The 13,785-nt window shown below is 38.4% G+C and overlaps 1 protein-coding gene across 1 annotated transcript in view; it reads right to left on the bottom strand.

Moving 5' to 3' along the window:
* The window catches only part of PAPPA2 (pappalysin 2), a 389,726-nt gene that overhangs the window by 171,328 nt on the left and 204,613 nt on the right, over nt 1-13,785 (bottom strand). The window contains 2 exon segments of the mRNA XM_044003126.1: nt 10,084-10,300; nt 12,387-12,522. Coding sequence (XP_043859061.1) covers nt 10,084-10,300; nt 12,387-12,522 — 353 coding nt within the window.

Raw genomic sequence — 13,785 nt, 5'->3', positions numbered from 1 at the left:
TATAATGACAAAATGCATAGTACCTACTTTGCTGGGCTTTTGTGAAGAAGATTCTCTGTCAAGCTTAAGACACTATATAGAGGTTGTGGTAAATAGGATGCTATCGGGAAAACCTGGAGAGACCTACATGAGCTGAAGCAGAGTGAAATGTACTGTATACAAAATAACAGCAATAGTGGGGGATGATCTGCTAGGAAGCATGTGGTTATTTTCAGCAAGGCAATGATCCAATGTAACCCTGAGGTACTTATGAAGATTGCAGCCCATCTGCAGAGAAAGAGCTGATAGTATCTGAAAACAGATGGAAACACATTTAAAATTTTTTTTCACTTCCTCTTTGACAAAAAAAAAATAAATAAAAATGTAATGGGGGAAAAGGACCGACATGTACAAAAATAAAAAATAAATTTTAAATAAATTAAAAAAAAAAGAAAAAATATAGCTAAACAAATAGCAATGATATGGGGAAATAGGGTACAAACCATGTGTAGTATACACATACACATACACAAATATACAACAATCATAGGAGATAATGGACATAAAAATATTCCCCAACCAAAATTGTATATAAATTTCAGGCATTGCTATCATTAATATGAAAAAATGATGATAGATTCAGCTTTTTCTTTAAAGATAAAGGCTTGATAAACCTTAGGAACCATGAAGATTTTATATTTACGAATAACTATTTTTTTCCTGACTCAATTACCATGTGTGTATGTACTAAGAAAGTTAAATGAGAGTATGTATACTATTGCATGTTTGCCTTGGACACAAAATGAGATTAAAAAAAAACATTGAAAGGAAATATGGATTTCCAATCTATTTTGGAATCATATTTTTTTAAAATAATGATTATTACTATTAGGGCTGAAGGAAATCTAATTTTGGAAAGTTGCAATAGGTAGGAAAAAATATAACAAGGTGATACCTTGTGCTCAACATTGCTACCCATAAAAAATATGATGTGGAATGAAATCATTGAAGGTGATTCATATATCATTCATTCAAAGCTGTCCCTGGTCCTCTGGCTTATTTAGGCCAAAGGTTGCCAGTAGCCCAGGATATCTGGGGATAGAGCATCCAAGAACTCTGATGATAGGAAGCTGATGAAGGGAGATTAGAAACAGGGAACTAAGGAACTTGGCATATGGCAGATTTGAGCCCAGGACATTTCATATACTGCAAGTCAATGGAAATAAGCTCATTGGAATAATTCTGAGTAGTTCAGACTGATATTTTTGTAACCTGCTGCTTAAGCAGTTACTCATAAGCTTATCTTTGTTCATTACTTTCCCCACCCAAAGCCAGCCCAGCAGTTTTGCTAACCCCATTAAAGAACTGCCTAAAAACCAGTTTAGAGTATTGGGGAAAGATCCATGACCTGGGACCAAGGCTAGGTTCTAGTCCTGGCTCTGATGGCAAAATACTCATGTGACCTTAGATAAGTCATCCATCTTTCAGATACTTCCTAGCTATTGTAACGACTGGAATGTCTTACTGTAGAAAAGCTCCGCCATGAAGTGAAGGTCTTTGAGGGCAAGGCCAGGAGTCTTTTCTTTGGCGTCAGGAAGTGACATTTGCTGGTGGGAGGAAGATGGGGGGAGCCTGGTGCTCTGACTGGGGCTCTTTCCTGAGGACTCCAGTGGAGAAGGGAGCTAGAAATGCGCTCTCCCTTTAATAGATAGATGAATGTAGGCCTTTCTCTCTCTCTTTACCAAAGTCTTATTCTCCTTAATAAATGCTTAAAAGCCTAACTCTTGCTAAAGCTTATAATTTATTGGCGACCACTCATTAGATATTTTAGACAGACTAGCTAGACTTTTAGCCCCTTAACACTATGTAATCCTGGGCAAATCAATTAACCTCTGTTTCTCTCAGTTTCCTCAACTATAAAATTGGGATAAAAATAGCACCTACATCATATGGTTGTTGTTAGGATCAGATGAGATATTTGCAAAAAAAAAAAAGTGCTTAGCAAAGATCCTGCAACACTAATTGCTACATAAATGCTCATTCCCTTCCCTTACCCTTTTCTAGCCTTCAGTTTTCTCATCAACAAAGGGAAAGGTTCAAAATTAGAAACGGAGAGTTGGAAGGAACTCCAGAAGCCATTTAACCTGAACTGAAAGGGAATCTGTACCTAACCGTTTAAGTCATAGCACTTTTTTTACATTAGGAACTAGAACGAAGCTGATGAATGATTGGAGGATTAGATAAAATTAGGCTGTCATGTCTGAAAAGGCAGTCAATCAGTCAGTCAACTAACCTTTCTTAAGTTTCAACTATGTGGGAGGTACTGGGGATATGAATAAAGGCTAAAAAAAAAAAAGAAAGAAAGAAAGAAAGAAAAGCCCCTGTTTTCAAGGAGCTCAGAATATACTGGGAGAGACAATACACAAACAACTACATTACAAACAGAAAAGACATACTCAGGGCGAATTAGTGGTAGTCTTGGGAGAAGGCACTGAGATTGAGGAGGACTGGGAAAGGCTTTCTGCAAAATGTAGAACTTTCTCTAAGTCCTGAGGGAAGCCAGGGAAGCTTCCTTCTCCTTTTACTCTTCAGGAAGTAGGAGCTAAACCCTCATGGTTGTAGATTTGAGCTGGAAGGGACCTTAGGGATCATCTAGTTGAACTCTTTTTCCCCAGTGCCATTTTCAGATGAGGAAACTGAGTAGCAAAAAGGTTTCAGCTTCCCCATTCCTTTGGGGTGAGAGGAAACAGAAACTATCTTTTTAGACATGGCCACCATGCCCACTTCTTAGATCAGAATATTATTATAATTTTTTGTGTGTGAGGCAATTGGTGTTAAGTGACTTGCCCAGGGTCACACAGTTAGTAAGTATTAAGTGTCTGAGGCTGGATTTGAACTCAGGTCTTCCTGAATCCAGAGCCGGTACTTTATCCACTGTGCCACCTGACTGCCCCCTTGTGAATTATCCTTCTGAAAGCAAGGTATTCCAAGTCTAAAGCATTCCCCTGATCTACCAATATAATACTCTGTGAATATTGAAAACAAAGATGGACATTTATATGCCCTTTAAGACATTAATAACTTTATATATTTTGTCTTAGTTGAGCCATCTACTAACCCTATGAGGTGGTTTGTTGTTGTTGTTCAGTTATTTTTCAGTCATGTCCGACTCTGTGACCCCATTTGGAGTTCTCTTAGCAAAGATACTGGAGTGGTTTGCCATTTCCTACTCCAGCTCATTTTATGGATGAGGAGCTGAGGCAAACAGGTTTAAGTGGCACATAATCATACAGTTAATCAATATTAGAGACAGGATTTGGACCCAAGCCTCCTTTTCTCTTGATATCTCCACCAATACCACAGTGGCCCCAGGAATCCCATGTAGTGTGAATCCCTAGATCAGGGGATAAAATGGTTTCAGTCTGCCCTGGAGATAAGCAGTCTTGAAAGAAGTACATGACTATCATAGGATCCTAGGAGAGGAGGTGGTAGAAGCCTGGTCAGGACCAGGGAGCAGGGTTGGTAGATATTGATAATTAGCAAGGAGGGGGAACAGGGGAAGAGGAAACACTCCTACATCAGCATTTGAGGAAAATGTCTCAATAGCCCTATGTAGTTTCTTTTGCTGGGATCCAATCAAGGCACTTACTAAGATAGGTCAATTTATTGACTATATATGCTGTGAATTATCAATATCTACATACCACCTTCTGCTTATGTCAAGCAAAGCAGCTCTTTCCATTTCCCAAAGAAGGAAGAGCAAAGTACTTACAGAATGACAGAGAAGTGGGCATGATTACTCCAAGACAAAAGTTTCAATTGACAGGCTCTGCATTGCTCAAGCACTAAGGGAATTCAGGTCATAAGCGGGAGGCTAGCAGTGGTCATGAATCCCTTGTGCCCAGAATTTGAGGCTTTCATAGTTTATAGTGGGTACGTATATACAACTGTGTTTGATAGAGATCTGCCCATACAGACTCGTGCCTAATTTATTCTTTAGTAAATGCACATGGCTTAAAAATCTCAGTCAGCTCCACCAGTCCCAGAGAAAGACACTGGTGTCTGTCCGCTTGCCTGTTAACATGTTACCCTATTACACTGATTTGCTTGCTAAGAGTGAGTAGCCAATTTATGCTGCTTCTGTCAATCACATGTGGCTTGGAAACCTCTGTGCGTTCCAGATACACTCTGTGTAAACTAGAGAATCATATCCCATTTCCACTGGTTGAGATGCACGCACATAAAACTTGCTTTTTATACAGTGTCACATAAAAAGGAGTGAAGAGGAACCAGTAGTGAACACAGTTAATCAACCTCCTTGTCAAGCCTAGGACAGGCTGTGCAGACGATGCCTTCAGCTCTCTGCTGCCCTTATTATTCTGTCTGTGAGCTGCATGACGTAAAGCCCAGAACAGTCCTCATCTCTTAGTAATCTGTAACGTGCTGATTTCCTTGTGGTTCATATGTGATATGATTGTTATTCTGAATAAATACAACTTACTATTGCATGTTTTGTCAAGACCTCCAGAGGCCCCTGGGATAAATATGCTCATAGATCTCTGCAAATCACTAGTTTGACTTTCAGGGGGAAAAAAATGATAAAATAAAGAAAATCAATTAAGAGACAGAATGGAATAGCATGAGATTGGACTAAAACCTAAAAGAAATAAAGCTCAGGTGAGAGGAAAGAAAAATAGGTGAATTTTTCCCAATGGCAAATTGGGTCAAAAAAGCCCTGGGATAACTGGGAGCTAAATAAAAGGAAGTTCTACTCAAACAGAAATTTAGGTACCCAGCTTTGCTCCTGCTAACAGATTGTGTGAGACACTGTTCCTTCAGTTCTCATCTCCTCATCCCCATAAGGAAACAGAAGATGCCAAACTTAACTTGAGAAATAGTAAAAATGCCTTTTTGTATAAGCTGTGAATTAGTAGGGTGTCATATGCCAGATAGTAATTTAAAAAGAACTTGAGCTCTTAATAGTAGGGCTGACAGAGAAAAGAAATAAGGATGACTGAATGATAACTGATTATTTAGGAGAAACTGGTTGGAGAAAGGAGCTATAAAACTGGAATATTGCTGTGCGCCCTATTCATTCATTTATATTTACATTTATGCTATTCAAATTAGGGGAAGAGGAAAAGTGATATGTTCCAGGACTATAGAGAGGAGATAGGTTCTTAGTCAAGTAGAAGATATATTAAAAGTAAAATAAAGGAGAAAACTTTGCAATCAACTTATTGATGATACCCAAGATCCATAGGGAATTTATTCAAATATATAAGAACAAGAGTCACTTCCCAATGGGTGAATGGCCAAAAGACATCATTAGTCAGTTCTCAAAATAAGAAAAAGCAAGCTATTGATGATGCTATGAATAAATTGTTCCAAGTAACTAACAATAAGAGAAATGCAAATTGAAACAAATCTGAAGTTCTACTTCATGCACTCATAATTGCCAAATGTGACCAAGAAGGAAAATGAAATGCTGGAGGGGATCTATGAGGAAAAGTACACTTGTATACTGTTGTTAAAGAAGAGTGCTTATCACAAGGGAGCAGGGTTCCCTGTCATAGTTTTAAGGCAGACATTTGCAGCTGCTGGGAAATAATGGACCTGGTCATAGATCTAGGACCAAGAGGAGTATTAGCATATGTAGCTACAGGGGAACAGGAAACCTGATCACAATTCCAGGGCCAAGTGTAATGCTAGTACTAGTAGCAGGAGAGGAAAAGGCTTCTTCCTAAGTAAAGACCAGAGTACAAACTAGAAGAGCAGTGACCATACCTTTCCTTGGATTACACCACCTTGGAAGTAACAAAAACTTATAGTCCCAAAGAACTAGCTCTGAAAATAAAAGTGCAAAAAAGCCCTAAAGTTTGGAACAGTGCCTCCTCACTCGCAGGTCAACAGAGCCCAACCTTAACATAAAGCTCAAAGTCAAGAAATAAGTCCCCCAAATGAGGAAACAACAATAACAACAACAAAGAACTTAGCCATAAAAAGCTAGTATTGTGGCAGAGACAACCAAGACATAAACTCAGAAAGAGACAACAATGTGAAAACAGTTACCAAAAAAGCCTCAAAGAAAAATGCTAATTGGACCCAAGCCCAACAAGAATTCCTGGAAGGTTAAAGAAAGATGTAGTACAAGAAAATTATGAGAAGAGAACTAATGGCTTTGTAAGAAGAGACAAAAAATAGTGAAGAAAATAACATTTAAAAAAAACAATTTTCACAATGGCAAAAGAGGCACAAAATTCACTGAAGAAAAGAACTCCTTAAAAGCAAAATAGGCCATATGGGAAAAGAAGGTACAAAAATTCACTGAAGAAAATATTTCCTTAAAAATTTGAATTGGGCAACCAGAAGCTAATGACTTCGTGAAAAATCAAGAAAAAAAACAAAGTCAAAATAATGAAAAAAGAAGAAAATGTGAAATATATCATTGGAAATATCTTTATGGGGAAAGGAACTAATTTGGAAAACAGATCAAGAATAGATAATTTTTATATTGGACTACTTGAAAGCCATAGTCAAAAAAGAACTTGGACATCATATTTCAAGAAATTATCAAGGAAAAATGTCCTGACATCTTAAGTCCAGAAAATAAAATAAAAATTGAAAGAATCTGCCATTCAATTCCTAAAAATTAAAAGTCCCAGGAATATTATAGCCAAATTCCACAATTCCCAGGTCAAGGAGAAAATTTTGCAAGCAATCAGAAAGAAACAATTTAAATAGCATGGAGCCATAGTCAGGATCACACAAAATATTACAGCTTCCACATTAAAGGAGTAGAGGGATTAGAATATGAAATTCTAAAAGATAAAGAAGATAAGATTATAACCAAATATAATCTATCCAGGAAGGCCGAGCATAATCCTTCAGGGGGGAAAGTAGATATTTAATGAAATAAAGAACGTCCAGGCATTTTTAATGGAAAGACCATAGCTGGATAGACTATTTGACATTCAAATAAGACTCAAGAGAACCATGAAAAGATAAACTTTAAAAAGTAATAATGGAGGGTGTCCAATAAATTTAAAGTATTTATATTTCTCTACGGAAAGATAGTATATGTAACTCCTAAAAACTTCATCATTATTAGGGCAGTTTAAAGGTGTTTACATAGATAGAGGGAATGGATATGAACTGATTATGTTAGGATGATCTCAAAAACAGTAAAGAGGTGGAAAAAAAAAAAACTTGACCATAACTATATGAATTGATGGAAAGTGAAGTAAGAAGATCATTATGCACAGTAACAGCAATATTGTAATGATGATCAACTGTGAAAGACTTAGCCACTCTGATCAATACAATGATTCAAAGGACTCATGATTAAAAAAAAAATGTTATCCACCTCCAGAGACAACTGAGGAACTCTGAGTGCAAATTAAAGTATAATTTTCTCACTTTATTCTCTCTCTCTCTCTCTCTCTCTCTCTCTCTCTCTCTCTCTCTCTCTCTCTCTCTCTCTCTCTCTGTGCTATATGGTTAATACGGAAATATGTTTTTGCATGATTTCACACACACAGGGTGGGTCAAAAGTCATGAATATTGAAAAACTCCTTTATTTTTGTTTTTAATTTATGATACCATAGCATCACACACACACACACACACACACACACACATATACATATATAAATGAATTTATATTACATGTGAAATATCAAATCCTGTAAATGGGAAAAAATAAAGTAAAAATAGTTTTCAAGAAGTTTTTTAAAATTAATTTTATTTTTATTTATTTTTCTTTGGTGAGGCTATTGGGGCTAAGTGACTTGCCCAGGGTTGCACAGCTAGTAAATGTCAAGTATTTGAGGCCTAATTTGAACTCAGGTCCTCCTGAATCCAGTGCTGGTGCTTTATCCACTGTGCCACCTAGCTGCCCCATAATAGCAGTAGCATTTTTTTGGTTGGTTTTGTTTTTTGTCATTTGTTGAGGTTTTCGTTTGTTTTTTATTGAGGCAATTGGGGTTAAGTGACTTGCCCAGGATCACACAGCTAGTAAGTATCAAGTGTCTGAGACTGGATTCGAACTCAGGTCCTCCTGAATTCAGGGCTCATGTTTTATTCATTATACCACCTAGCTGCCCCAAAAGCATACTATTCTCTCTACTCTTTGATATGTTCCCCCCATGTGATACAAATAGCCAATTCCCAAACCATGACTAGGGTGGGGTCACTGTAAGGATTGGAATGATGTCACCTGCTGGAGACTTACTGTAGAAAAGCTACACCATGAAGTGAAGGTCTTTGAGGGCAAGACCAGGAGTCTTTTCTTTGGCTTCAGGAAGTGACGTTTGCTGGTGGGAGGAAGAAGGGGGAGGATGGTGCTCTGACTGGGGCTTTTTCCTGGGGATTTTGGTGGAGAGCGGAGCTGGAAATGCACTCTCCCTTTAATAGATAGATGAATGTAGGCCTTTCTCTCTCTCTTTACCAAATTCTTATTCTCCTTAATAAATGCTTAAAAGTCTAACTCTTGCTAAAGCTTATAATTTATTTGTGACCACTCATTAGACAGACTAGTTAGAATTTTAGCCCCTTAACATCGCTCAGTCTTTGTCCTAGGGTACCATAATGTGGAAGAGTCTGATAGTATTTATAGTTTTTGAACAACATAGAAATAAGTGAGCTTAGCATCTGATTAGTACAGGTTTTCTCCACCCCACTTGCTTGCACACACTCTATCTGAGTTCCTTTTCAGCCTGGTTTAGCCCTGTTCCCAATCCCCTGCCTTGTGACATCCCAGTGACTCTGTCCAGAGTGCCCCAGGGTCTCTTCCAACCATTAAGTACACGGGCCTTAAAAGTTTATTTGAGGTCATATTTCACGTTACTCACCCCAGGCATATTGTGTACTGCTTGTCACATGTACAAAAATGTTTAGTTATGTCTCTGGTCAATTACCTTTTGAAAACACCCAAAATGAATATCTGCAGGCTCTTAGGGAGAAGAGGAATGGGGAGAATGGTGGAGGGGATCTGAATTCTTTCTGTGTAGGAGTTCTAGAAATTATAGTACTCAGAGAAATGAAGAGAAATGACGGCACTGGAAACCAACATGATGTGCCAACAAATTGGTTCCTAAAGCCTTTCAGCCTTTAGTGGCTTTATGACAGAGAGGGTTGTGTGAAGGTAGAAATGGACCTCATCTTACAGACCCTGGTCCATGACCTCATAATGAAGGAGCATACTTTCCTCTGCTTTTGATTTTTTAAGATTGTTGTATATATATTATTAGGTATCTATAGTACACAGAGCATTTTGCTAGATGCTGTGAAAGATTAAACAAATGTAGATAAAACATGAAGCTTGCCCTTTTGAAATTTACCAGTACTCATCCATATATACTCAAGGGTGTATGCACATACATATGCATATGCACCTCAATTCTTAAAGGATATCTGATTTCATTTGGTATGGATACTCCTTTCACTCTTGAAATGTGCAATTACCTTCTAGCTTGGTGAGATGGTCTTATATTGCAAATGGGGCAGAAAAGGTCTTTTTCTGTCAGTCAGCCTGATGAACGATCTCTACAATATTTTGCTTCATTAGTCTTCAGAGAGATGATAGACAAAGCCTTGGGCAGCCCACACTCAAAGTGTCTCCAGACTTCCAGGACCCATTCAAACTTGAGCTCCCCTGGCATTACCTTAAGAAACCAGAGTGGTTTCCATGCCACAATGAAGCATTGGAAGGGGAAATTTTACACACACACACACATACACACACACCTAGTTAAATAAGGAACAACTAAGGAAATTGCATGAACAAAGACAAGGAGGGAGGGAAATATAGGAAATGGCTGAGGAGAGTGCTCAAATATTATTGAAATAGAAAATGTGTAAAGGGGAATAATATGAGATATAAGTAAAAAGGTTTGACCAAACAAATAATAAATTATAAAATAGAATATTAATGTTCTCCTTCACAAATTATTGGCATCCTGTTTATGAGTATTCTGAATAGTTTCCTTAATCATAGTTAGATAGTCATAACTATTGAGCACCCACCATAAAACCAGCACTTTACTTACTACCTGAAGCAACCCAATAGTGGGGGAGAAAGAAGAACATAAAGGAACACTGTACCTTGATCGCTGGTGTCCATGCCCTTCATTCCCTGGGATACAGTTGTTGGGGGCTGAAGGGTTAATATTTAAGGAAGTCCTTAGGGCCACTGCTGAGATGCCCACAAATGGCGAAGAGAAATTGAGCAGCACTGAGGTGGTTTGGTGAACAAGGAAATTCAGATTGTGGGTCACATTAATAGCCAATGGATTATGCTGGCAAGATAACTCATAGGTTCCTGCAGAAAAAAAAGAACAATAATAATGATATGGGCAACTTCAAATTATAGCATCTGACCAGGAAACTCTGTGTGTGTGTGGGGGGGGGGGAATCCAGAAAAGAGACATCCAGTTCTTGTTTTTTTTTTTTTTTTTGGTGAGGCAATTGGGGTTAAGTGACTTACCCAGGGTCACACAGCTAGTAAGAGTCAAGTGTCTGAGGTCGGATTTGAACTCAGGTCCTCCTGAATCCAGGGCCGGTGCTCTATCCACTGTGCCACCTAGTGGCCCAAAGACATCCAGTTCTTACTGAATGTCTTATTAATCTCTTTCTTGTTTAATAAAATATTTAAAATCCTTACAAATCTACAGCTAAAAGCATGCCCATTACATGCAAACAGCATCTGTGATATTGGCCATCACAGAGGAAAGGGTAAAAGGAAAGAAAGGGGTAGAAGTTCATGGAGAGCAGAGCTACACAAGTGGAAGAGGTAGAATCATTATCTTGACAGATGAGGCTCCCTGATGCAGCCAGTAATCTCAGAGCCTTATTTGCCAGCAAAAGGGACTTTTTACTGCTGATCTTTCTGATCTGCTAGTTTTTCATCGATTTATGAGAGATTATTTTAGAGCTGTAGTGCTTAGAGTCCACAATAGGACCTTATACTGAATACCTGCAGTGCCAAGGATCCCTTTCTCAACTGGATCTTTGTAGGAGTTTGTGCATTTACCTCTGGATCAACCCCTTTGGAAAGAGCAGGAGAAAGGCACAACCTACTCTAATGTTTCTAGGGAAGCAGTGATTCCCCAACCTCCTTTATATTCAGGGGTGGAGAAAGGATAAACTGTTAGTCAGTCTCTGTCTCTGGTTAGTAAGAAGAAACCAGGCTATTATTAGCCTGTGTTGGAGCAGTTTCTTGGTGTATTCCTTTAAGGTTCTTTTCATTCTACATTAAGGAAAGGCATTAATCCAGGGAAGAGGAAAGTAACTCCTCAAGAAATCATACCCCCCCCCCAATTATATAACATTTCAAATGCTTTCACATCCATTATCTCAGCTTATCCTTACAATTTGGCTTCTTATTGCCTACAGAATAAACACTTCTGTTTAGCTGTAAAACCCTTTATAACCTGTCCCCCAGTCTATGTTTTAAAAAATTTCCCCCCAATCTATTTTTCAAGCCTCATTTTATATTACATACCCTCCCACACTTTGCAAGCCATCCAAGGTGGTCTATTGTCTCTTCCTTAAGACACTTCATCTCTTGCCTCCTCATATTTAAAATGCAATCCCTCTTCACCTTTGCCTCATGGAATCCTTCTCTTCCTTTAAGATGCAGATTAGGGGCAGCTAAGTGGTGCAGTGGATAAAGCACTGGCCCTCCATTCAGGAGGACCTGAATTCAAATCTGGCCTTCGACACTTGACACTTACTAGCTGTGTGACTCTGGGCAAGTCACTTAACCTTCATTGCCCCGCAAAAAAAAAAAAAAAGGGTGCAGATTAAGCATAACCTTCTATGTGAAGTCTTTTCTGATTCCTGCAAATGTTAGTGCCCTCCCCCTCAAACTCCCTTATATTTAACTATTTTGCATTTATTCTCTTGTTAGCAGTCTGTATATACTTATACTTATTATTACACAGATATGTCTTCCTACCCCCCCAGTGTCTAGATCAGTGCCTAGAAATAGAATGACTGACCAGTAAGCATGTAATAAATGCTTAATAAATGATTTTTTGATTTATTGAGAATCCATCTGAAATAAACAGAAGTCAACATTACAGAAGGAAAACACATACCAAGTTGAATTCAGATTTTGGCCAAGTGAACATAGGTCAAACCTGTAGAGAAGTCATATTCATAATTGCAAAACCACTAAGAGGTAGGTCGTTGGCCTCATTCTATATATTCACTAATATTTAGCCCTTCTTTCCCATTTTCTCATTTTTTTGCTCAAAGAAATGTTCAGTATATAGGAAGTGCAATAAAGGCAAGGAGAGATCAAAATAAAAGGAAATAATGGCCCTTTCTGATTTGGGGGCTCCTACAAACTTCTTTGTGACTACTATTCCTCTTGTTCATGAAGGGAGAAAAGCCACACTTACCAAGTGAGTGATTTTGTCCACTGGCATCACTCATTTGAAGGGTCACTGTTGGCCGCTGTTTTTCCCCACGGACCATACCATCAGATGCCAAGAAAATGAAAACTGTGGTGGCCACACCAGGTCTATCAAAGTATACCTAGGCACAAGTACATATAAATGACTCATAATTTGTTTTATATCAATAAAAATATCCACCACATTACAGTAAAGGAACCACTGAAATGGTTCTAGTCTACCAAACATAGTATTGCTACCAACAGGTAACATTGCGGTATGAGACACTTCAGTCAGATATCATGAAGAATACTCTGAGTTCCTGTTTTGATTAAGCACTAAAGCTGAACTCTAAAGGAGTTTGTGGATTCTCTGTACTCTGGAGAACTTTAGGTATAAAATAGGCAAGGAACATGTCCCCTAGACTATATGAGGGAGGAAATAGATTAGAGGATGGAGCAGGAGCAGAATAAAACATTTACCAGAGATTGAAGGAATAGTCCAAGAAAGATAGTAGAGTTGCCTTGGTGATGACAACATGGTCAATAGAGTGGGAAGAGACTGGGTATGGGAAATATGGTCTGCTGAGATTATAGCTTGAATTATCACTGTCTTCTTCACAATTACCATTGTGTTACCAGAAGGGCAGGTTGTAATCTCACTCCAAATACCAGCCCTCCCCCCAACCAGAAAGTGCATAGCCATGATTCAGACAACTGCCTAGAGGCAGGAGGACCAGATGCCTTCTTGAAGTCGTTTTGATTCCTAGAATGTAATGATTTAAATGTTTAGAAGACAACACAGTACAACAGAAAGAACAATGAACTTGGAGTCAAACGGCCTGGCTCACAATACTGTTTGTGCTCCTTGCTACCTCTATGATTCTAGGCAAGAAACTGAAACCTGTTAGTCCTCAGTTTCTTCATTTTAAAACTAGTGGTGAGTTGAACAAGTTAACCTCTCAGGTTCCTTCCAGCTCTGTATCTATAAATATCTCTTAGACTCTATATTCTACATAGATAAATGCAGTATTCCTTTTAGCAAAAATTGTTCTAAAAGCCAGTAAGTTACAATGTTCTATACTCCCTATTTTTCCACTTTTCATCTATTTCCCCCTAAAACAAGGAAGCACATTTAAACTGTCAGTCCTTTTACTGATAACCACTGCTGTTGAGGACAAATTTCCACCTTTTCTGGTGCACACATAACATGTAATTCAGCAGTGTTAATGTGGGTATCAATGGAATTATTGCCACCATATACTCATGAAACAAGAGTGATTAAACTCAAGAAAAACTGTCCCCAGGTTCAGAGCAAGATGTGACATCTAATAGGAAGGGACTCAATGTGATGGTCTTCCATAACCTAGAAGCTGCATTACTTGTTTCACCAATCCATGGTTTCT

The sequence above is a fragment of the Dromiciops gliroides genome, chromosome 4, assembly GCF_019393635.1.
Source record: "Dromiciops gliroides isolate mDroGli1 chromosome 4, mDroGli1.pri, whole genome shotgun sequence".
NCBI classification, from domain to species: domain Eukaryota; kingdom Metazoa; phylum Chordata; class Mammalia; order Microbiotheria; family Microbiotheriidae; genus Dromiciops; species Dromiciops gliroides.
Note: the sequence above shows the minus strand (reverse complement) of the source record. Positions and strands in the feature narration are given on the sequence as shown.